The sequence below is a fragment of the Oryctolagus cuniculus genome, chromosome 6 (assembly GCF_051225735.1).
Source record: "Oryctolagus cuniculus isolate XC-2025 breed Fujian yellow rabbit chromosome 6, ASM5122573v1, whole genome shotgun sequence".
Classification (NCBI taxonomy): domain Eukaryota; kingdom Metazoa; phylum Chordata; class Mammalia; order Lagomorpha; family Leporidae; genus Oryctolagus; species Oryctolagus cuniculus.
In genome coordinates this window covers 95,953,511-95,976,742 of record NC_142872.1, presented here as the reverse complement: position 1 = coordinate 95,976,742, position 23,232 = coordinate 95,953,511, and the positions used below count along the sequence as shown (strand labels likewise).

Below are 23,232 nucleotides of genomic sequence, written 5' to 3'. Positions count from 1 at the left end.
GGACACACAGAATGAGTTCTTAGCTCCCATTTGGGTGTGGCTCAGCCCTGGTTGTTGATGACATCTGGGGAGTGACCAAGCAGGTGGGAGCTCTCCATCTGTCCATCTTTCTGTCTTTCAGATCAATAAATACATATTTGAAAAAATAAAGCTATGTCTGAATCATAGGCCAAACAGTGAAGTTACTGCTCATCTCCAATGTTTCCTAAGCTTCAGAGATGAACTCTATGCCATAATGATTTCCACACCTCAAGTACCTTTACAAAGGTGCTGCTTGATATGCTAACTGGCTTCTGAGAGACAAGGCTTTTCTCACGTTCTTCCTATATCCAAGGACGGGAACCCAACCCATGAGAGCTAAGGCCACAGAATTGCGGTGGCAATAAAAGTTTAAGCACAGTCTCCTAAGTATTAATGGCAAAATTCCACTTTTAAGGTTAAGAAGAGTCTTTAATTATTCTTTAATTGCATTTGTATCATGGAAGGATATTTGACAAATAAAATTCTATCTATCTAAGGTGTACAGGTAGTGATTGAATGTGCATATACAGGTAACGGATATTTTTATGACTAAAATCATTAATGCATTCTGAATTACAAACTGCAGGATTTTTAAGTATTTACCACTCAGTGAATGCTTTTATGGTAAATACAGGATGATAAGATGTGACTCATCTTTTAAAAACTCTTGTAAGAAAATCAGGCTTATCAACTGGTGTTAGAGCTTGCCTCGCTCATTTACCGATCTGTTTTCTCCTCTGAGATGTGCTGGATCTTGACATTTTTTCTCCTTCTCCTCAATTGTAGCATACATTCCGACCCCAATTTACTTTGGAGCAGTTATCGACACCACCTGTATGCTCTGGCAGCAGGAGTGCGGAGTGCAGGGCTCTTGCTGGGAGTACAACGTGACGTCCTTTCGCTTCGTCTACTTTGGTTTGGCGGCTGGCCTCAAATTCGTCGGCTTCATCTTTATCTTTCTGGCCTGGTACTCCATCAAATACAAGGAGGAGGGCCGTCAGAGGCAGAGGTGGAGAGAGCGCCCCCTAAGCACCGTGAGTGAGCTCGTGGGCCAGCCCCACGGTGCTGAGAAGTACGCCCGGACTAGATCGTGTCCCGCTTTCAGCACCCAGGGAGAACTCCACGAAGAGGCAGCTCTGCAGAAGGGCATCCACTGCACGGCACAGACCTATCCGGGGCCCTTCCCAGAAGCAGTCAGTTCCTGTGCAGACCCGGGGCTGGAAGGCAGTCCCGCTGCCCTATAGCTCCCTCCTGAAGCTTGAAAATGAAGACTTTGGTTTTGTTGGTTGAGTTCAATATGGCGACTTGAGAAACACCCGTGCCTTCTTTTCTTTCCTTTTTTAACCTCTACAGACACAATCCTCAAACCAACAAAACTCAGCATACTCAGCCACTATCGGAGGAGGGCTGCATACCTCAACAAGACTGCGAGCCTCGCCCCTCTCTTCTCCAAGAGGAGAGTTTAGCTAAATTTGTTCGCATTTCTGCTCTGTCAACCCAATGCTCATGCTCCAGTATGGTATGACGTCGAGGTACATGGTTAACCAAATCTGGGAAAGGTAATGGTGGTGCATCTCCTTAGTATACACTCCAAACAATGGTGAGCTTGACCATGACTCTTACACATCAAGGTTTTTAGATACGAACACCTACTGTGAGTTCTGCTACAAAGCACAAATGCATTTGACTCAACTATGCAATTTGATGGGAAAAATGAAAGTGCAGCAGGCTACTTTGGCTTCCTGAGAATAGAGCAGGTATATCTTTGAATGGAAGAAGGGAAGCATTCCCTAAAGTACTGTTAGTAGCCTTTTAAGCCATAGCGGAGTTTTCAATCAGGTAGAACTTTTTAAATGCTGCAAAGGAACCATGTGCATAGCCTCGTAGAAGGAGCAGCTACATCATTTCCCAAGACACATTCTCTTTTAGTCTGTCTGCCCTATTGTAGGTAGTTAAAGAGGCTGCTGATCATGAATCTGATAGTTTGAATAAAAACTCCAGTATTCTTTCATAAGGGACTCTAAAACCTGTGTGCTAAACAAGATGGCCCACAATTGTAATTTAAGATGCATAATACAAAGAGAAACAGATGGCTTTCTCATCTAAGGAAATTGCTGCAAAAATGTCTTGAATTCTTTAGGATAGTTAGGAATTATAAGCTACACAGTCAAAGTAGTCAGAGAACAGACTCCAGAGATGTAAGACCAGGATCTTGAAAGCACTGGCAAATCCATGTTGTTTTCTTTTTTCATACAGAAAATTGCTGTGTTGCTTCTGACAATGAGTCATTAGAGCAGGAAAGCTGACCCTGGGATATGAAAATCACTTTGAATGCAGGAAGAGGCAGATCTGTAAGCTGGACCCAGCATATGATTCTAAGTGATGGTGGAGAATTCTTGACGATAAACTGTTCTGTCACACTCGATAAGAGTTGGAATCATGGTGCACCCTTCTTTGATCCCCTCCTATTGTCACCTTCCTGCTGTGAGTCTCAGCGGATTTTTCGGCTCCTACATGCCCTTTGGATTCATTATCCGTCATTCTCATCAGTACCTCCCCGCATGTCACTTTGATTTAGGCACCACATGTAACACTTTCTACATGGTGCTTAGGGTAGTGACTGCCAGCAGGTGAATTTATGAGATCTGGCTGTTGGGGACTGTAAGATCCAAATACCAATAGAATTATGAGAGATTTCTGCCAAGGCACCTGTGATCGTGTAGGGCTAATTTGGACCATGTTTCTTTCCTCACCTGGTTTACACTCTTTCATGGAAGAGATGTGATTGCGGGATGGCCCCACGATTCCTGCCCTTGACTTCCATCTTTGCTGGGCTGTATAGCTGGAATCGTGTGACTATTCCTAGGTCAAGGGTCATTTTCCTCTCTACCTAGAAATGGTCAAGTGGTTCTTTTGGTACATGCAATTTGTGGTGGTGGTTTTTCTCTATTGGACTGAATCATGTCTGCAAGGGGTGGAGTTTGTGGTTTCAAGTGACAAGGACTTCCCTTTGGGTCTTAGGTTTTTGGCTCTTAAAGTGGCGTACATTCTTGCTTGGCTAAGATTGTAAGTGTACTGGTATCTGTCAAACTTCAGCCAAGGTGGCACACACTGAAGGTGTTCAGAAGACACTGCTGATCGACCTGATGTCTACTGTGAGACCTCAGGGCTGCTCTTTGCCCTCTACGGGAGATCTTGATCCTTCAGAAGTTTTCCTTTATTGTTGGAACTAAAGATGTGTAGGTAGGGAACGGGTGATGCTTTCTTAATTTTCCTGTGATCATTAAGGTAGTGCAATAACAGGATATTGGTGGGATTGACACTTTATTTGGTAGCTAAGATTGCTGAATTCACCAGCGGGCAATTAGAGAGCCTTCTTCTAGCCCCTTCTCTACCTTGAACAGTCATCCAGATGTGCAGCCATTGACCATGCACCAATTAACTGTCAAGTACCATTTTGCCTGACTGTCATCTATTACTTCATGAAGTCCTTCTTGCTGATCAGGCCAGAATCCAAAGAAAATGGCCTGAAATGTGCATCACAGTGTTAATATTGTACTTCCTAAAGTATCCAATAATTATAAATAGCAGGTGTGTCATTAATGTGTTGTCAATGAACGTCAGTTAAGCAGTAAAAATCATGAGGGAATGAAGTTTTGGAATATGTACCAATTGATAGTTGTTTCCAAAATGCTTTGGCATCTGGTGGGAGCACTGAAGTAGTGCATGGCCAATTACAGTGACTGTTTTGTAGATGATTTCATTGAATTGTGTATACAAAGCCAATCTATGGTTGTTAATAAATTGATCATGTTACTTTCTGGTCACAGCCACTATTAGCTTTCATTGCCACTTTCCATGAGTGTAGCTTTGGATTACTTGTTTGGCAGAAGGTCATCTTATTCCTTTATATACTCTATGTCACAGTATTATTTGGCTTTAATATGCAAATATAATATCCTTGAGTCCAGCCTACTAATTTAGCAGCTCCCAGAGGGTGAATTAAGTGGTTGAAGCACATCCTCTTGGTTATCTTCATCATCATGGACTCCTTCTTCTTTGCTGGTGGATTTAGTTCTTAAATACAGTGAAAAATGTTGGTGGAAGGCGAGAAGGGGAGTAGAGAAGAAAAAGTGAACTTTTTTTGTGTTTTGATTGTAGAGCATTTTGTCAAGTATTTAATACACATCATTTTAATCCCTTTAATAACCTTGCAAAGATTTCATTCTGTTTTTTCAATACATAAAAAACTGAAGCCAAGAGTGGCAAAATACCTTGTGTATCATTATAAAGAATGATAAAATCAGGGTGAAGATTTCTCTGCGTTATTCACTTATTACACTACCCAATGCATACAGTAGTTTTTGGTTAATGAAAGCAAGATGTGATAATAAAATAGTGAAGTTGAAATGTTTCATTTTTTGGATGTGTTGCTGTTTCTAAAGAGTGCAGAAGTTAAAATTTCTTTGTGTAAATAGAAAAAAAACCTGTAGGAAACATCAACATTTAATGTTTAACTAGATTTTCAAAGTAAATTTACATGTATTTAGCCAAGTGTTACATTCAAATTGTTTTTCATAACATACCTCAAATATTTATTTATAGTTCATGTTTAACATAGAACAAATTCAATTGTGACATTGAGTCAACAGTAGAGTTTCTAGAAAGAAACATTATGAGGGAAGGTAGTATTGATTTGTTGAATCTGAGCTTTGGGGGTTTCAGGTGTATGTTTTTTTCTCTCTCAGAATATTAGCATATTCATTGGTATTTTTGTGATATGAATTTTAAGATTCCTAATAAATATTTCAAATGAATGTATACAAAATTCATAGCTAACCATCGATGCAGTTGTTACCTTTAGAAGCTGTGACAACAGACTGCAGCATGCACTTGCAAGTGTTCCAAGAAGGGAGTGACCTGGTGGAGGGCCCCGTGGAGGGAAGGGCTGTCCTACATCTTCACCAACCACCAAGGATATGCTTCTTTAGTTTGCATTTCTGGAGTGCATGTATTGGTGGACTGGGATCCAGAAAATTTCTTTTTGCAGCCTGTTTTGTAGCAACCTTTTGTGCACCAAAGAGAACCTTCATGGTTTGAAGGGACCTGAAGCATTTGTGGGAATTCTCTAGTGTGCCTGGGGGCAGGAGACAAGCGCCATTCTAGGCTGGTACCAGTTACACTTTGTGATTGTGTATGTGCTTAGGACATCCAGATGACACACACCATGAATACAACTATGTACACATAGGTGCATACTGAGTGTTCTGAGTAGCAGTGGATACCAAAATACTATAGAACTCAGAATCGCCTAGACTGCAGGTTTGGTAATTCTCTGTTATACCAACTTGTAGGTAGCTTGACACGTTTGTGTTTCCCCGTCTATAGTAAGGAAGCCTGTGGCTGGCAGGTGAGGTTAGTTGCCTTGTGCACTTTATCTTCTCTCTTTTTTTCTCTCTTCTTCATCTTCTGGGATGCTGCTGGCTGTATCTGTCCCAGACTACTTGTTGCATTGGAATTTTCAACACTTCATTTTTACTCACCCCTAGGAAGGGTCAAATATGATAAAAACTCTCCTTAGCTGTTTGCTTTAGCAATACTAAAAAAATGCCTTGGTGCTAAAAATATCTAACAATGCATGTTCTCCACTGACTTCACAGTAATTCACTGATAGGGGCTGCATGTGCTTTCCATTTGGAAATCTGGAAAATTTCCCAGAAAACAAGCACCCACTACTTGCATTTCAACAGTTAATTCATGCACTCCACACTACAGAAAGGAAGCGTGTAAGGGGGATACTCTTCTATGGAAAACTCAGTGTTTTTGATATTTATTTTAGCAAGAATAATTAGATGCTAAAAATAATTTCAGAGAGAGGTGAAAATATTTCAGATAATCTTTTCTTATTTCTTCTCCAAAAAGCTTATACCCATGTAAGATATTGTTATCACTGGGTTTTTGGAAGTGTTGTCTTTTTCTGGTATTCTACTCTTACAAGTTAAAATTGAAGAACATATTCTCAAAAAGTAAAGTAACTGCAGGGACATATTAAACCAAAGGGGTGAGCTAAAGTTATTTAAAGTTTGTATCTAGAAGTAAAAAGCAAGAATCATTGATATACGACTTGATTGTGGGCATTTTTCTCAAAATACATACCTCTATCCCATACCCCAAATGTTAGTTTAGAAGCACGAATCAGGAGGGTCAACCTCTAACTTTTTAATTTAAGGAAATATAGTATAATAACTGTGTCAAATAAGCTGGCTCTAGGATCTTAATGAAGTGTGTGTTCTGTGTGTGTGTGTGTGTGTGTGTGTGTGTAGAGGTATGCTTGCAATGAAAGGCTGTTTCCAGTTGTTACATAAAAGGATTTGATTTTTTGATTTTTAACATGAGTATTTATTTGGAAACCTCTTAGGGTAATTTAAAAATGTGTAATTTCCTTGTGTTTAATGAAATCTATTGTCAGTGTACTAATAAACTTTGGTTTACAACATCTTGAATACTTGATCATTGAAAATTGAGGACAAAAATTAAAAAAAGAATAAACTGTGTTGGATCAGAATTAGTTTGTCTTGAGATGTTTGTTGTTTGAAGAGATGAAGTAATGATGCCAGTGTGATTTCCCACCATTCCCAAAAAATTAACTTTATCTAAGTAGTACCTCTGCCTCAAAACAGAATGTATCACATGTGAAGTACTAGGATTATAGTGTTATGAGTCTGCCATAGCCCATCTTTCACTGACTCACCAAAGTGAATTATTTTAAGTAGCTCATTAAATATCTAAAAATTCAAATAATACTTTCTGACTGCAGAATAAGGCACATGCCTTGAATATGGTGTGCTAAGTTATGCTTAAGTGACGTGCTAACCTAGTATCTTGGCAACTTTATAGCACATGAGTTTATTTCTCACTCACATTACATGTCTGTTAGGGGTCTGTTCCACACAATACCTCAGGGACCCAGGAACAGAGACTTCATCATCTTGAACTTTCAGGGTTGGGCTTGGTTGCTGAACAAGGAAAGGAAGAGCCCAGAAAAACGGCAAAGGGGATTTTTTCTTTCTCAGTCCAGAAGTGATACCTGGTACTTCTCCTGCTTCATTTACTTGAACTACTCTCATGGCTTCCCCTAATTGCCTGGAGCCCTAAGCCAATGGGGAACACATGGTGAGGGTGGGTATTATTCTTTGTGGTTGACTGTGATCAGATAGGAAGGACTGTGAAAGTGTTCAACTGATGAATCCAAAATTTGATAAGTAAAGGGACAGCCTCAAGTACAAGAGAGAGTATATCCAAGAGTGAATATCAAATGTGGCCAGCACATTAGCTAAAAACCCTCTTGCTTGTCTTGTCATTGCTACTGAGTGATGAACTCATTGCTGACTGGTAAAGCAGCCCATGGACAGGAGCTTGTGCTCAAACTCCAGCTAGGGAGAAAAAGCACTGGACTTTAAAAAATATGTTGAAAACATTTTAATTGGCACATGATAATTGTACGAATTTATACAGTGTGATATTTCAATTCAGATCAGGGTAACTGGCAAATGCATTACTTCAAACATATATCATTTCTTCGTGCTGGGAACACTTGGAATACACAAGTAATTGTCGACCATAGTTTTCCTATTGTGCTATAGAACATGAGAAGTCATTCCTACTGTGCAACGGCCATCCCAGGATCCACCCTCTCTGCAGTCCCTTTGGTCACCTCCTCCCATGCCAGTCTCTATTCTGCACCTGTGTGAGAACAGCTTCTGGAGCTTCCACCTAAGTCAGAATATGCCATGTTTGCCTTTGGGTGCCTCTTATTTTACTGAACAGAGTATCTTTCAAGTACATCGAAAACCCTGGGCGGTGAGGGCCTTCCTGATTGACAGCATGGCATGGGAAACGCTTTTTTTTTTTTTTTTTTAAAGTTTTTTTAATGTATTTATTTGAGAGGTGGAGTTAACAGACAGAGAGACAGACAGAAATGTCTTCCATCTGCTGGAGCTGTGCGGATCTGAAGCCAGGAGACAGGAGCTTCTTCCAGATCTCCCATGTGGATCTCCCAAGCATTTGGGCCAACTTCTACTGCTTTCCCAGGCCACAACAGAGAGCTGGATCTGAAGTGGAGCAGTCAGGACCTGAACCAGCGCCCATACAGGATTCTGGTGCCCCAAGTGGAGGGTTAGCCCACTATGCCACATCGCCGACCCCTGGAAACTCTTGCAGGAGAAGCAGAAGAGGGAATGGAGGCAGAGAAATAACAGGATGACTTAGGGGTTGAAGTGCAAAACGACTGTATTTAGAATCCTGCCTTGAGCACTCCATAGCTGGAAAGCAGGGGAACTGATTTCCATTCTTCTCTCTCCCAACCACTGTACAATCAGTCAGGCCCCTGAGCTACTGGGCTGAGGGATGACTGTGTGCTGACTCCTCTTTTCTTCCTGGCTTTGTGCATTCATCAGGGGAGCCCTTTTTGTGCAAAGAGTAAACAGTGACTCCTGCCGGAATCTGCCATCTTCTTCTCAATTGTATGTGTGAAGTTAGGCAAAAAGATTTCTCCAGAATTTCTTTCTCACACTTTTGGGGTATAGGCAGCAGCATTTTTGGTCTTGGGCATTTTGAAATAGACACACTAGACAATATTTCTCCTTGAGAAAGGAGAAGTGGGGAAAGTTGATGAATGTGTTCACTTATCTGTCTTTAGTGCCAGACCTGGACAATTTCAGTGTTTTAAGAGCTATTATAAAGCATCCAGTTCTCTTCTTCTTTTTAAAATTGCCAGCTGGGCAGAGATGGCCTCTGTGGCTTCAGCGTACAGGAGCCAAAAAACATTTTAATTGTACAAAGTCGTTGGAAAGTGAATGGATCAATATTTGGTGCTCACTTTTGAATTTAAATGTCAGTTTGATGCAGTTCCAACTCGTAATACCAATATAAATCAGTAAAAAACTAAAACTGCTCTTTGGTCTGCTGGAATGGCTAAGATCTTAAGTACTGAAGGAGAAGCAAGCCAGCTATGGATCAAGTTGTTCTAGATGTGTTCTGAGAAGCACAGCTGTTTGATAATTCAATGTAAGTGGCAGCTTTGATAGCGCAGATACTGGCGCCAAAGCTAGCTGTCTTTAGTTACACTAGAGCGACACCTAGTGGTCATTTTGGAAAGCACATGGACTGTGTTAAGGAATTTCTGGTTCCTGGACTTGAGGGAGCGTGGTTCTATAATTATTATTAACGTAGCAAGGCCCATAACTTGCTAATGCTGAAACCTACTAGAGGTTGTATTGGCTTCTCTCTAGCTCTGCTGGCCTTGAAAGGTCAGGGACTGTCAGGGAAACCAGGAATAGAGGACCTCCAGGTTGAGTCCTGGAAGGCTCCCTGGGGTCAAGGTAGAGAAGTCACACAGAAGGCAACACCTTCTGTTCATTGCTCTCATTTCCCAGCTGGAATGAGGCAATGCTGAGCACAAAAGACCCCAGCAAGTGTGGCTCCATTGTCCCTGTCTTTCTGTGGAGCATTTCCTAGCGTGCAGGGGCAGGGACTCCTTAGTGCCAATAGGAAGAATCTGATCTTTGACAATCTCCTTCTCAACTGCATTCATACAGCAATGGGCTCACTAGGAAGCCCTAAGATACGGTGTAGGCACACAGCTACCACACACAGCCACGAGAAAGGAGAACGAACCAGAGCAGTGCTAACCCTGGTCATTCAGGGGCAGCTGCTTCATCACAACTGGGGACAGGGCAAGATCTGGGGAGTAGCTGGTTCTTCCCGCCATTGGCATTGGACTTGGTACAAAATTAGTTTTCTTACTAAGGGAAGAGTGTGAACTGGGGGAGATGTCGTGTCCAGGGTAGAGAAGTCCAGGAAGTTTCCATGAGAAGAAAAAATAACATTTGAAGCAAGATGGGAATTGAAATATGGAGGGTATTTCTGCAAGTGGAGATGGGGTCTGGAGGGGTGGAAACGGGAGGGCAGAGGGTAGAGAAGGGGCCAGTTCGGGCCCAGGAAGTCAGTGGAGGACCCACGGGATGGAGGGGAGCAGATGAGACGAAGGCTGCAGCAGCTTCCTCTGGCTCCAAGTCCCTAACACAGAGGAGTTAGAAAGCACTGAGGATTTCTGATGGGAAGGAGGCTCTGGCCTGAACCATGGCAATGAAAGGCTCATCAGAAGTGAGCGTAGATACGTGGTGAGCTGCAAGAGGCCAGAGACGTGAAAGGCTTTGTGTCTACTGGAGCTGTTACGGCAGCTTCTACAAGAAGTCAGGAGGGCCTGTCAAACCTGGGCAGAGGAACACATTGAGGTTTTCATTGCCCTGGGATTTTTGATTTGTTTTCTGTTACATGATTGGACATACCAGGCAGAAAGAATTTGGGGAACTGAAGAACTTAAACAAGACCTAACAAAAAAGCAGTTGAAGGTCTTTTAAGTGTAGAAGGCTGGCATGCCTGGATATGTTGCCCTGGGTGGGGTATTAGGTATTAACTGCTTTTCTCTTAACCAAAAAGCCCTGTAGATGCTGGGGATCAGGGGATATTTTGTCTCAAAAGGGCCAGAAAGCACCTCAGAGGGAATCTAGTTTGGGGGTGGCAAATAGCATTTTTGTCTTGCACACCAACTCCAATTAAGCTGAGTTGGTAGCTGGCTGGAGAAACAGCTGGTAGTAGCAAGAGGGGTTTTAATGCCACAAAGGCAAACATTTAATGGGAAAGTGTCCAGTGTCTTTCCAAGGCACATTTTAGGAAAAGAAAGCTCATACACTGGGTATTTGTCATCCTTGACCAAAATTTCTTATTTTAGTTGATTTTTGTCAGCTCTGAACTTGTTTTCAGCAAAGTTCATGTGGCTTTCCTAAGCTCACATGGACAGTAAAATTTAGTTTGAAATCCACGGAGGTCTTCTTATTTGTCATGTTCGTTGTTCTTTGTCAAATGGGACCCCACTACGGCCACTCTCTTCTGACTTGGTTGGTGTTTGTGTGGCTGCACATGTGTGGGATTTTCTGTGCTGTGTGTGTGCATATGCATGAAATTATTTATTTATGAGTGAGTGAGCTAGAGAGAGACCTCCCTGGTTCATTCCCCAAATACTCCCAACAGCCACTGGTGGTGGGCCAGGCTGACTCTATGAGCAGGAACTCCATGTGGGAAAACCCACATGTGGGTGACAAGGACCCAAGTGTTTGAGCCATCAGCTGCTGACTCCCAGGATGGGCAACAGCCAGAAGCTGGAATCAGGAGTGGAGCTGGGAATAGAACTCCAGCATCTGATATGGGACGCAGATGTCTTAATCATGGCATGAAACGTCTGCCCCGTGTACGTGTGATTGAGTGGGTAAAGTGAGAAGTGCTTGGCCCTCACCTCTGCTAAATCTCTTTCTCTTCCACTTTTGTGAGGAGTGGGGTATGTGTGGTCAGTTGAGGGTGGGCAGTCTCTAAGGACCCTTCAAGATCTGAAAAGCAGCCCTGGGAGACACACAGGTACCCCAGGGAACTGGTACTCCATGAATAGTTAATGAGTTGAACTAAAATGGAGTATTCTCCAGGACAGCAGCCTTTGGCCTGTTTGCTTTTTACAGGGGAGGAATACAGAGCAAGGACCCAAGATGCATCTTTGGGTACACTATAATCTTGAACTCTGTTCTCTCAACAAAACTGTGGTTTGTTCAATCCCTGGGTCCTTTGCTCCAACCTCCTTCCCACCCCCCATTTTTTTTTCAAGCTTCTGGTCTCTGGACACTTCCCAGATGTTAGTCTCTCCATTTGAAGGCTACATCTCAGATTTGGAACACCAGAAGCTCAAGGGGGGTTTTAATTAGAACAGTCCAGGTCCTGGAGGTTAGGTTTCTCCTAAAGTTCATGACCCTCAAAGAATCCAAACTACCTTCAGTGGGTCTTTCCCCTGCTTTTGGAAAATCCTGCTTATGCAGCCCAGGAACAGCCACACAATTTGTAGGATCTAGGGAAAAATGTCAATGACAGCCCCTCACTCAAAAATACTAACGTCTTTCAAGATGGCAACAGCAGAGCACTAAGGCAGGCATGAGTCCACTGGGACCTGGGGCTGCTTCTGACACATCCCCCTGACAGTAGTGAGACAAATAAATCCATGGAGCATCACTAAAGAGAATGTTCCACAGTGCAGGGTCTTGGGGTTGGTGTGACAAGGCTGGCTCTTCTTCAATTGTGTAGGCTGAGGTCAGCCCTCGGTTCACTTGGAAGGAAGGAATGTACCACAAAAACTTGGTTAAGTTCATTTCTCTGAAACAGGTAGTTTAAACACCTTTTATTTCAAGAAATATTGCTTCTGGACTTTCCTGAAGCCAGAATTGTTCTATAAAAGTATTACAGAGTATTATACAAGATTTTAAAAAAACACAGTATGCTTCCTAATAACTTGAAATCTTTTTACAAAGCACATCATTCACGACCATAAATATGTTTATTCTGTCATTCAGCCGGTGACACACACATCTGATAAAGAGCTAGTTAATTTTAACATATGTACAGTCTGTGATAAAACCTTAAAGTTACCAAAGAGTCAACTAGAACATATTAAATTTCCTTTAGAAGAGTTTATCTTAACACTTGAGGAAAGCATAATTTACCTAAGCACTTGAATGATCTAAAAGTAAAAACCACTGTTAGGTTAAACAAAAAATCTTTTTGGGAAGTTAGTTGAATAGGGTACTCTCAATGAGGTAATCCTTTTGCTGTTATTTAAAACTCTAATAATACAAAACAAGAATATTTGCAGGAATACAGATTTTCAAATACAGTTTTGAATTATGTCCTTTTGAACTCTCAAAACATGGAGAAGACCTTAAAAATATTCTTACAACACAATGTTATGAAATGAAGCTCCCTTATGGTTGGTTTAATTATGAAACATTCATGATTTGATTTTGCTGAAAGAAACTCTTTATATAAATTCAAAACAAAACATGTTTTCTCAACACTTAAGCTTATTAACCAGGCCAAGAAAACAAAATTAAAGATGAAAGTAAAAGGTCTTCAGTCCTCTTTCTCCTGGCAAGAAAAGAATCTAGGTTTAGCAGTCTTAAGTAATGGGATGAACAACTTGAGACTAGGCATAGACAGAGCAGGCAATCTTTGTTTTGTCCACTTATTTATTTATTTGTTTTGACCACCAACATTATTAGCCATGCCTTTCTGCTAATCAGTTTTAGCAAAGTCGAGGTAAAACACATGCAATATTTTCTGGCAAAGCGTATATTCAACAATATGTGTTCCATACTGTGTGTCATCCTTGAGGTTCTATTTGACTTGGTCACAGGCAGAGCAAGCAACACGACGGTGATCAGCCTGCAAAAAATGGTAAGACTCACCCAATGGGTACGGCATTCCAATCTCAAAGTGCAAAATCACTGAATCAAAAATAATGGCACTGAAAACTTCCAGTGGTTACAATGGACTCAAAACTTCATCCTGCAGGCAGTGAAAGTGTGTGTTGAAAAATTCACAGAGGATGTCAAGTTTTAGAAACTTGGAAAGGCACAATTCTAGCCATCTTGATTGGACAGCATATATATATATATATATATATATATACATATATATATATATGTTGTGTATATATATGTCCTTACAATGTTCAAAAGATAATACTGTTTTAGTACCAAACAACACAAACAAAACAAAAACCTCCCACCCTTTCTTTCTACTCTTGGCAAATAGTGAACTACAACAATGAGTCCCTGTGTGCATCTCGTTTGCTCACATGTGCCTTAATTTTGTGGCACAAATGGACTCAGGGTAGCTAGGAATGTTGGCAGTAATGATTGCTGCTATCAGTTTACTAATAAAAAGTGAAAAGGAAATACTGTGTTTAGGGGAAGGTCATAATTTCATCTAATCAGAGAAGAGTGGAGAGGAGGCACTGCCTTCCAGATGCGGTGAGCTGTCCATGGTGGAATTCTTCTCCACTGTGGTCAACATCCTCTCCACTAGGCTGGAATTCATAGGTTGCTCCATGGTGGCTGCATTGACCGTCTGATGGACAAGGGTTCTATCAGAATGCACAGGAAGATGCAGCTGATCTTCAAAAACATCATCTTCTGGGCCACCCTCCTGGGGAGGGTCTTTCTTATACCCACTAAGTGGCTGCAGCCTGGGGCGGGGCAGGAGCGTCAGCTCTGTCAAGCCATTGCCACTGGCCCCGGTCTCAAGATGACTGATGTCTTCATGCTCCACCCAGTTTTCAGTTTGATGATTGCTCCAGTGTTCAGAATTCAAAGGACTCGCTTCTGGAATGTCGTTATTCCATTCAAGTTTACCCTCTGGGTTTAATGTTGGCTGGTCCAAATGCAGGGTTCGAAGGTCGGCTGGCAAGGTCAAATGAGGCGCTTCCCCAGCTGTGTGACTTGGGTCTGCATCTGACATCTCCACTGGCACGGGCAGCTCAGCAGAGCCAACCGGGGCCCCATCGCTTTGTGCAGCTTGAGTCTTATTTGCTTTCTTTCGCTCGTGGTGACTGTTCAGCAGTGCAAATACTCTATCTACATCCTTCAAGTAATTAGTCCAGTCAGCCAGACTAAGTCTATAGTTTTGTCTGTCCTCATAGATGCTTTCATTCACACGGTATAAATCCTCCAGACCTTGCCAGTTGGTGTTGGCAGGGAGACTGGGAAGACTAACCTTCCCATCCATCCCATAATTGTCCTCTGGGAAAAGAGAGATGAAGGTGACTCATTAGTGGAGAAAACATCTCCTGCCATCTGGACAAGCAACTTACACTGATTTTAGAGAGCAAATCAATTTGAAATACAACACAAACAAGTGTTTTTCCCTAGTAATTTGCCCACAAGGAGTGGCCTTAGGTTGTAAAGGTGATTGAAAACAAAATGAGTTGGGAAAAAGATGAAACACATGAAAATTTCAAGGAGTAAGCATGGTTATTTGGTGCTGGAAATGGCCCTGTCCTATCAAATTGCAGACTCAGGTTTTACTTTTGGCTACTCAAATCCACTCCGTGACCAGGACGGCTGTGAGTGAAGCTCTCAGGCTTGCTCCCTCATCTGTTAAATGTAGAATTGTTGTGTGATAAAGCCATAGTTACTTAGAGGAATAAGATTCTGCCTTACAGGGTTGCTGAGTGAATGATGGATTTGAATACATTTTAATGTAATAGGCAAAGCCTAGGATGATATTTTTATTCTACATTCCAGGGCAAATTAATTTATATTCCATTTCTATTTTATTCCTAATAAACATTTTACTTTTTATTCCCAAAAGAAAGCCAAACTTAAATGTAATTAAACTCTTCAAGTCAAATGCTTGAATCTGTTTCTTCGTTTTTTTTGTCCTCATAGTTCTATATCTCACATAAATCAATGCCCTAGGTAAATCAATCTTTGAGTGCTTTTTCACACACCCAAAGAATACAATGGGTCCTCCCCCTCAGATCTTTCTCCACTCCAAGATGATAGATGATCACAGTCCTGAAGAAAACAACACTTTTTCCCTCCTTGTGCCCAAGGAACAGTTAAAGAGGTTGCAGTAAGCTAACACCAAGCAACACATAGTAGCAAGAAGAATTAGTAACACTACACAAGCCCACACCTCTGGTTTCATAAGTGAGAGAATTCTGCAGTCTTCAGATCATCTGTAATTAAAAAATTATTCCAAACTCCAGTAGAGCTGAGTGTCACTACCCTTGGGAAACACCAAGGATGGGAGTAAAGGGAATTGAGGAAGGTGCCAGAGGCTGATTTGAAGCCATTATTGCAAAGATCGTCCACCTGCAGTAGAAACCACTGGGGAAATCCTGGTGAGTCACAGCAATGACAGCAAGCAGGGAATTAGAACTGCATGACACGGGCAGGTGTTGGTCTGGTGGTTAACGCTGGTCAGGAAGCCCACATCCTGTCAGACTGCTTGGATGCTTGGATTCTAGGCCCAGCTCTGCTCCAGACTCCAACTTTTTTTTTTTTTTTTTTGCTATCATGAACCCTGGGAGGCAAGATGTGATGGCTCAAGTAGATGTCCCTACCACCCATGTGAGAGATCTGTAAGGAGTCCTGGGCTCCTGGCTTCAGCTGGTCCAGCCCTGACTGTTGCAAGCATTTTGGAAGTGAACCAGTGGATGGATGATCTCTGTCCATGTATCTCTCAAGCAAACAAACGAATGAATAAATAAATACTAAAAAATCAAAAAGAAGTGTGCACGATTCAAAGTCACGGTGTTTGAAAGGCATTGGTTCAGGGAGTAAAAGATGCAAAGGTAGGTGGGGAGAAATGGAAAATGGGTGATAAAGGAGGGCACAAGCAAAAGGGCAGACACTGAAGGTCCTGTAAGAAAAAAAGGGGAAAAATTGGAAAACATACCACTACTCCCACTCTCAAACAATAACAAAATCAAAAAGCAAAGGAGTGTATTTTGATTGCTCCAAGAGGAATGCATCCTTTTAAACTAGGAATCCTGTAAATACTCCAAATCTGTGGAATAAAAGCAGCCTAAATTTATACCAAATTATTTTTATAGAAAACAAGAATAAAAAGTCAATCATCTCTTTTGCTCCTGCCAAAATAAACCCTACGGTAAAGAAAACCACAACACACCAGGGGTAAGTAAATTAAATGTTCTCAATCAAGCATCTGGGGATGTGAAAATCATCTTTAATAAGAAAACAAAGTATGAGCCAGGAATCTTCTATCCAGTCAAGTTCTCCTTCAAGTCTCAAGGCTATAGAAAAACAGCTCACAACATGTAAGAATGCCGGGAATCCTGGACACATGAGCTCTTTCTGAGCAACCTTCCAGAAGACGAGCCTCATTCAACCAAGAAATCACTGGGGAAACTTCAGCAAAAAAGATTGAGCATTTAATGGTGAGCATTTACATTTATTAATTAGATCTAGAAGAAACACAAAGGCCGATGAATAGTGAAAAACAATTTATGTATTTTACATAACAAAGTAGAAATAATTTAGTTAAAAATGGAAGAAGTAGAGTAGATGAAAGAGAATGAGCTCATTGAGTATGGTCAGGTAATAGCAGGGAGGCAAAGAATGCCATTAAAAACTGATCATGAGAGGTGAAACAAGAAAACAGGACCTAAGAGCATTACAAAGATATGAATACAAAAGTAACCAGTGGGACAAAAATACAGCTCTTACTAAGTACCAAAGAGGGAATCAAAAGAACCATCTTTATGTGGAATAGATGATACAAGACATAATGAGAAATACAGAGAAACATAATGATGGGACAGATGCAGTCCAAGACATATCAAATAGACTAAAGCCAAATATGAATATTCACTGAGATATTGGATCTGCTGGGTGAACCTTGGAGTGCACCCTCTTGTGGTCCCTACTTGAGTCCATGCATGGACGGACGTGGGCCAAGGGGGCTGCAGCAGTGCAGAGATGGGCTGCATCCAGACCTGTTCTTCCTGCACTCTCAGAGGACAACAGGAACTGTCTTGTCTGCCTGCAGGAGACACAGAGACTGCAGGTGGCTATGGCAGATTCCCCTCCAGGAAAGGCCCTGAGCAGGGCTGGTAAGTGGATTAGGTTGGGCCCATGCTGGAAGAGGATATATAAGGGGTCCTGATAGTAAGAGACCCTCAGGTCTAGGCCTTGCCTTCCAAGGGGTGGAAGCAAATGTTCAAAGTATTCTTAATGCATGGAGAGAAAGACAGAAAGAGGCAGAGAAGGAGGGAGGAGGAGTTTTGCAGATTTGCTTCATCACTGACTTCAAAGATGGAGGAAGGAGGGGGCATGACAAAGCAATGCAGGCAACCACTGGAAACAGGAAAAGGCAAGGCAAGGGGTTCTACCCTTGAGCTCCCAGAAGGAAGAAAGCCCTGTTGACAGTTTGATTTTAGCTGTTAAAACCTGATTCAGACTTTAGAAATAAAGAGACCTTTAGAAATAAGAGAGAATAAATTTGTAGTTTCAATACTCTGACAACTTAGTACAGCAACAATAAGAAACCAAAGAAATACCTAAAAGATAATGTAAGCACAAACAAAAAGAAACTTAAAAACAATAGTGTTTTTAAATATGATACAGAAAATTAAACATTAGAGAATAGAATTTAGTAATATATAAGAAAATAGCACACAATGACCTAGTGGGATCTATTACAGGAATGAAAGGTTCATCGATTCTTAGCAAATCTATTAACATAAGGTACCTTGTTAATAGATCTAAAGGTAAAAGTTTTCTGAACACCGTCACTGTTGTCGACAAAGTTTTTGACCAAGTCAATACTCATTAATGATACCAACATTAAAGAAAGAATTGACGGCTATTTTCTTAACATTTTGAAAAGGTCCCTAACTTAGTCCTGCAGCCAGCTCTCACTTAGTGAGCAAATTCTAAAAGTGTTTTCACTAAGATCAGGAAGAGGTAGTACACTGGAAGCATCAGTTCATTCAATTAAACATCACCCTATGTATCTGTAGGTGCAGGAGCAGAAGTCAACTGGATGCATATACGTATCATCCTGGCTGTATCCCCCGAAAGGGTCAAGATGTAAAAACTTCTCAGTAGCCAGTTTCTACGCCTCTGATCCAGATCTTGGTTCCATAGGCCATTTCTTCTAAAGGGAACTAAAGGCCTTTTCCTTATGTGGGGTAGCAAAAATACCCAATGAATCTAGAACATTTTGTTAGGCCAGAAAGCAGTGAAGTGCTCCAAAACTGATGGAGATACTCCAAGGAGACACAGAAGCCAGCTGAAGGGACCAGGGGCCAAACCTGGGACACTTTGATCATCACAAAAATAATGATGGCAAAAGGGTATCCATGGAACAAAATGGGAAGTAGTGAGACTACATAGATATAAAAAAATAAATAGAGAAGAAAAAGGGGCAATCTCTTTATACCATATGATAAATTTTGGGGGAATAAGAAATTTGGGGGAACAATATGTGGAAAATTCACCTTTTTACAGCAATTAGGCTAATGATCTGAGCAAGAATTATGAATGCCTATAAAAGGTAGTAGATTTTTTAATTTGTTAATTAAAAAAGGAAAATGAGTGATTTTATGGGTAGATTAGCCTAGACAACATCACCTTGGCTAAATTGTCAAAGGACACATCACCAGACACCATGCAGCTCCTGATAAGATATCCCAAGGGCACAATGCTGTTTTTTGTGGTATCTTGCTTCAAACGCACAACTTTAGTCTGACCATGAAGAAATATCAGACAAATCCCAACTGAAAGTCTGTATCCATTACCATGTCATGACTGATAGAGAAAAGTTGAAGAACTGTTCCAGATGAAAGGAAACTTAAAAGAGGTGGCAATTTACTACAATGTATGATTCTGGACTGGACACTGGATCAGAAAAAACAAAGCCACAAATAGTACATTATTGGAACAGCTGGCAACATTTGCATGTAGAATGCGTATGTATTATAGTGTTGCGTCAATGCTGCATTGCCTGATTTTTATAAGTGTACAACAGCTATGTCTGAGAATGTTTTTTCTCTTAGGAAAATACATACTAAAGCATGTATACATAAAGGAGTATAACATTTGTAAGTTACTTGCAAATGATTCAGAAAAATAAAAGTGTGTGTGTATGTAGACAAAGAGAACAAAAGGAAACAATGATGCAAATAGGGTAAAATTTCTTGGAATGATTCTTGCACCCTTTCTGTAAAAGTTAAATTATATAAGAACAGAAAATAAATAAAAGCAGACATTAGAACCCAAGTTTTCCATGTGTCTGTGCAGGTTTCTGCCAGTTATCAGCATGCAAAGGAAATCCTTTCCTACAGCCATTATGAAGCTCTCCACTCGGAGAGGAAAGGTGAGAACAGGTTGGTTCTGAAAAGTGAATTTTGGAAATAAATGGACATGATTTCAAATTATGGGTAATTGTCACCCAACTCTGGAAACAGAAGATTGTGAAGCCTCTAAGAGACATTGAAGAACATACCCAAGTTTCAAGCCGAGTCAATTTCCAGATAAAACTTTCTTACTTTCAAAAACATATCCATAAGGGGCAGGCGTTTGGCCTAGATGTGAGATGCCCAAGCCCCACATCGGAATACCCAGATTCAATATATAGCCTGGGCTCCTGAGTCCAGCTTCCTGCTAATGCAGGCCCAGGGAAACAGTGGGGATAGCTCAAGTAATGGGCTCCAGCCACCCATGTGGGAGACCTGGAATGTACTTTCTTCTGGCCTTTGCAGGCACTAGGGGAGTGAACTAGGGGTTAGGAGTGCTGTCACTCAAATAAAAAAAAATAAGAATTAAAACCCATTCCTTGTTAAAAATAAAATAAAAACAGAACCACCCAACTCCATTATGCTGTACTCTACAGGCAGGTGGCTTAGAGATCATTCATGGATGGAATTTTAACACTTTCTGGGGCAGTGTCATAATCAACAAGCCTTAAGAGTGTTACAAGAAATAGGGAGGTGCTTTTCCACAGAGACAGCCTAACTCCTGGCAACTTCTGAGACCTCCGTAGCCCCATGGAACAGGTACGAGTTCCTGAAAGCACCAGACTCCCTTCTTCCTCAGTGCTTGTGTTTATTTGCAGAATGTGTTAGGCTGCCTCATTGTCCTGGCTAGCTCTCAGCCTTCAAGATTAAATTTAAGCATCTTTCCCTCCCTGCCCTTCCCCTGGGTTTCCTCAGCTATGGGAGAAAAAAAAAAAAAAAAAAAAAAAACCACAGCATCCATTTGCAGTTGATTCTGGGTACTGATGCCCAAGAGTAAATTTTGAACTTTATCTGATCAGGTGTCTACAGTTCCATGAAGCGAGTGACGAGTCAACCAGGAAATCATAAAGTATTGGAGTCTGCTGCATGCTCTATCTGAGGATATTTTAATCAATACAGCTATGCCCCTGCAGGCTGCAGCTCTATGATACTAATTTAGTGTTCAAAATTGAGGGAGCCTGAACTAACAATTCTACCCTTTCTCTGTAAACCTGTGCACATTTTTTTTTTTTTTTGCACTCTCTGAATATTTTTTCTGAGGACACAGGGTTTCCAACATTGGGGATTGCATTGGTATGTATCTTGAGCAAGTCTCATGCTGCTTGAAACATAACACGTTTTGGCTTGAAAAGGAATTGGAATCAGGCTTTGAAATTTTGGAGATTCTGAGTCTGGTGTCTTGCATCATATCCAGAAGCCAATGGTAATCACATATTCATAGCATTTGCTTGGTATGGAAGATTACAAATTTCTAACCTACTTTATTTATAAGTTGCAGGAATACTATTTCATTGAATAAAAGGCAATGAATGTTCAACTATGGAGTTATACTGAAATAAATATATTTATAGATTAATAACTGTGTAGTCAATTGATTGAAACAATATACCTTCTTACTGATGGACATGCCTAACTTTGCACATAAGAGTGCATGGTAGAAGCAGAGTTTGCAACTCTATTCTACCATTCATCAGCTGCCTCATTCTGCAAAAGTTACTTAATGACTCTGTGACTTAATTTCACCATCTGTAAAATGGGAATAATAACACTAACTTCACAAAATCCTTGTGAGTGCTAAGTGAGTCAGTGTATGTAAAGCACTTAGAAGAGTGCTGGAGCATAATGGATTGTATAATACTGCGAAAAAAATTGTTCCCCAAATTGGGAAGTGGCAAAGCCAGAACTTAAACTCAATCTGACCTGCACAATTGTTCTCCTAAGCATTCATGTCATCCACTCTGATCAACCCAAATCTTCTCACATTATTTCTCACAGTTGAACACTCCCAAAAATCTCTCCATGGCTTAAGACATAGGCTATCTTTTTCTTTTATTTATTTGACAGATAGAATTAGACAGTGAGGGAGAGAGACAGAGAAAGGTCTTCCTTCCATTGGTTCATCCCCCAAATAGCTGCTATGGCCGGAGCTACGCTGATCTGAAGCCAGGAGCTTCTTCCTGGTCTCCCACATGGTGCAGGTGCCCAAGCACTTGGGCCATCCTTCACTGCCCTCGTGGGCCACAGAAGAGAGCTGGACTGGAAGACTAGAACTGGGACTAGAACCCCGTGCCCATATGGGATGCCAGCGCCACAGGTGGAGGATTAACCAAGTGAGTCACGGCGCCAGCCCCCAAGACATAGGCTATCTTTGATGTGACATATCACTAGGGTGGCCAAATTTTCTGATTTGCCCTGATTGGCTCCAATTTATGCCTATTGCATTTGCATCTTGTTCAGTTTAGCATTTGTCCAGAGTTTTTGAAATTTTAGAACAGAAATTGTTTTAAATACAGTTGCTTTCTATACCTATTGATCAATTCACTGGTCAAGAAACACAGCTATCAACATTTACATAATCCTGATTATTTTCAGTACCCTTTCCCCATTGTCGAACACACACCCTATTTTGAAGAAAAGTCACTGCCCCCCTGCACACAGCACTCTTCATAAAACAGGGCCATTGACCTATTCTGCTCATCCCTCTCCCTTATCTTCTCTCATGCTAAACTGTTTGTAGTCCCCACTAGGTGTCTCTTCTAGCTGGACTGACTTCCTTTAACCTGTGTGGGGACCACTCCAATGTTGTCTTCCAGATGCAGCATCAGTGCCTCCTCCTAGGGGAGCTTTTCTGGATTTCCTTGGGTTGGGTCAGAGGTTTTCTGGTGGCTCTCATGGAACCCTGTGTTCTCTGTTATAGCACTTTGCAGTGTGCGTTTTATGAGGGTAGAAAAAGTTCATGGAAAAATGGAATTAAAACAAATTTATATTAGGAAAAAAAGCTTCTAAAATTTGGGCACAGTTTTTTCTAAATATGCCTTTTCCATGAACTTTCTGCAAATTCCTCATAGTTCTACTGCTTGAGTACATACTTCTTGAAGTCTGTACCTTGCACTGAATTGTTCCTTTAGATTTTTTGTTTTGGTTTATTTGCTGAATGAATGAATGCACACAAATTTTTTTCCCTGTCATTTCCCACTATACAGTGAAACTGATTAAAGATCAATTTCACTCTTCAGTGTGGGGAGGGTCTTAAGCAGTTCTGCAGATGCTGATTTACTTTCTTTTTGTGTGGCACAGGAACAAGGTACGCCATGTGGAATCATCAGAAAAATTGAACCGAGACTAACTCAAAGTCTGATCTTAACCCTGAACAGAGTGACTATTGGTATCACCCCCACCTTCACCACTGTGCGTGCGACATGTCTAACAGAGCTTCTTTGCCTGGGCTGCAGTGCCTACTCTTACAAACCGTATAACTGCAAACATGTCTCCTCATTGCCTTAAGAGGC

At 41.2% G+C, this 23,232-nt stretch overlaps 2 protein-coding genes across 12 annotated transcripts in view; one reads left to right on the top strand and one right to left on the bottom strand.

Moving 5' to 3' along the window:
- Nucleotides 1-6,586, top strand: part of SLCO5A1 (solute carrier organic anion transporter family member 5A1) — a 184,603-nt gene extending 178,017 nt beyond the window's left edge. For all 4 annotated transcript variants that reach the window (XM_051844559.2, XM_002710462.5, XM_089335356.1 and 1 more), the window contains one exon: nt 808-6,586. In XM_051844559.2, the coding sequence (XP_051700519.1) occupies nt 808-1,265 (458 nt within the window). In that variant the 3' untranslated portion in view covers nt 1,266-6,586. The remainder of the gene's footprint in view (nt 1-807) is intronic.
- Nucleotides 6,587-12,280: 5,694 nt separating this feature from the next.
- SULF1 (sulfatase 1) overlaps nt 12,281-23,232 on the bottom strand; it is a 195,096-nt gene continuing 184,144 nt past the window's right edge. For all 8 annotated transcript variants that reach the window (XM_051844555.3, XM_051844551.3, XM_089335353.1 and 5 more), the window contains one exon: nt 12,281-14,696. In XM_051844555.3, the coding sequence (XP_051700515.1) occupies nt 14,666-14,696 (31 nt within the window). In that variant the 3' untranslated portion in view covers nt 12,281-14,665. The remainder of the gene's footprint in view (nt 14,697-23,232) is intronic.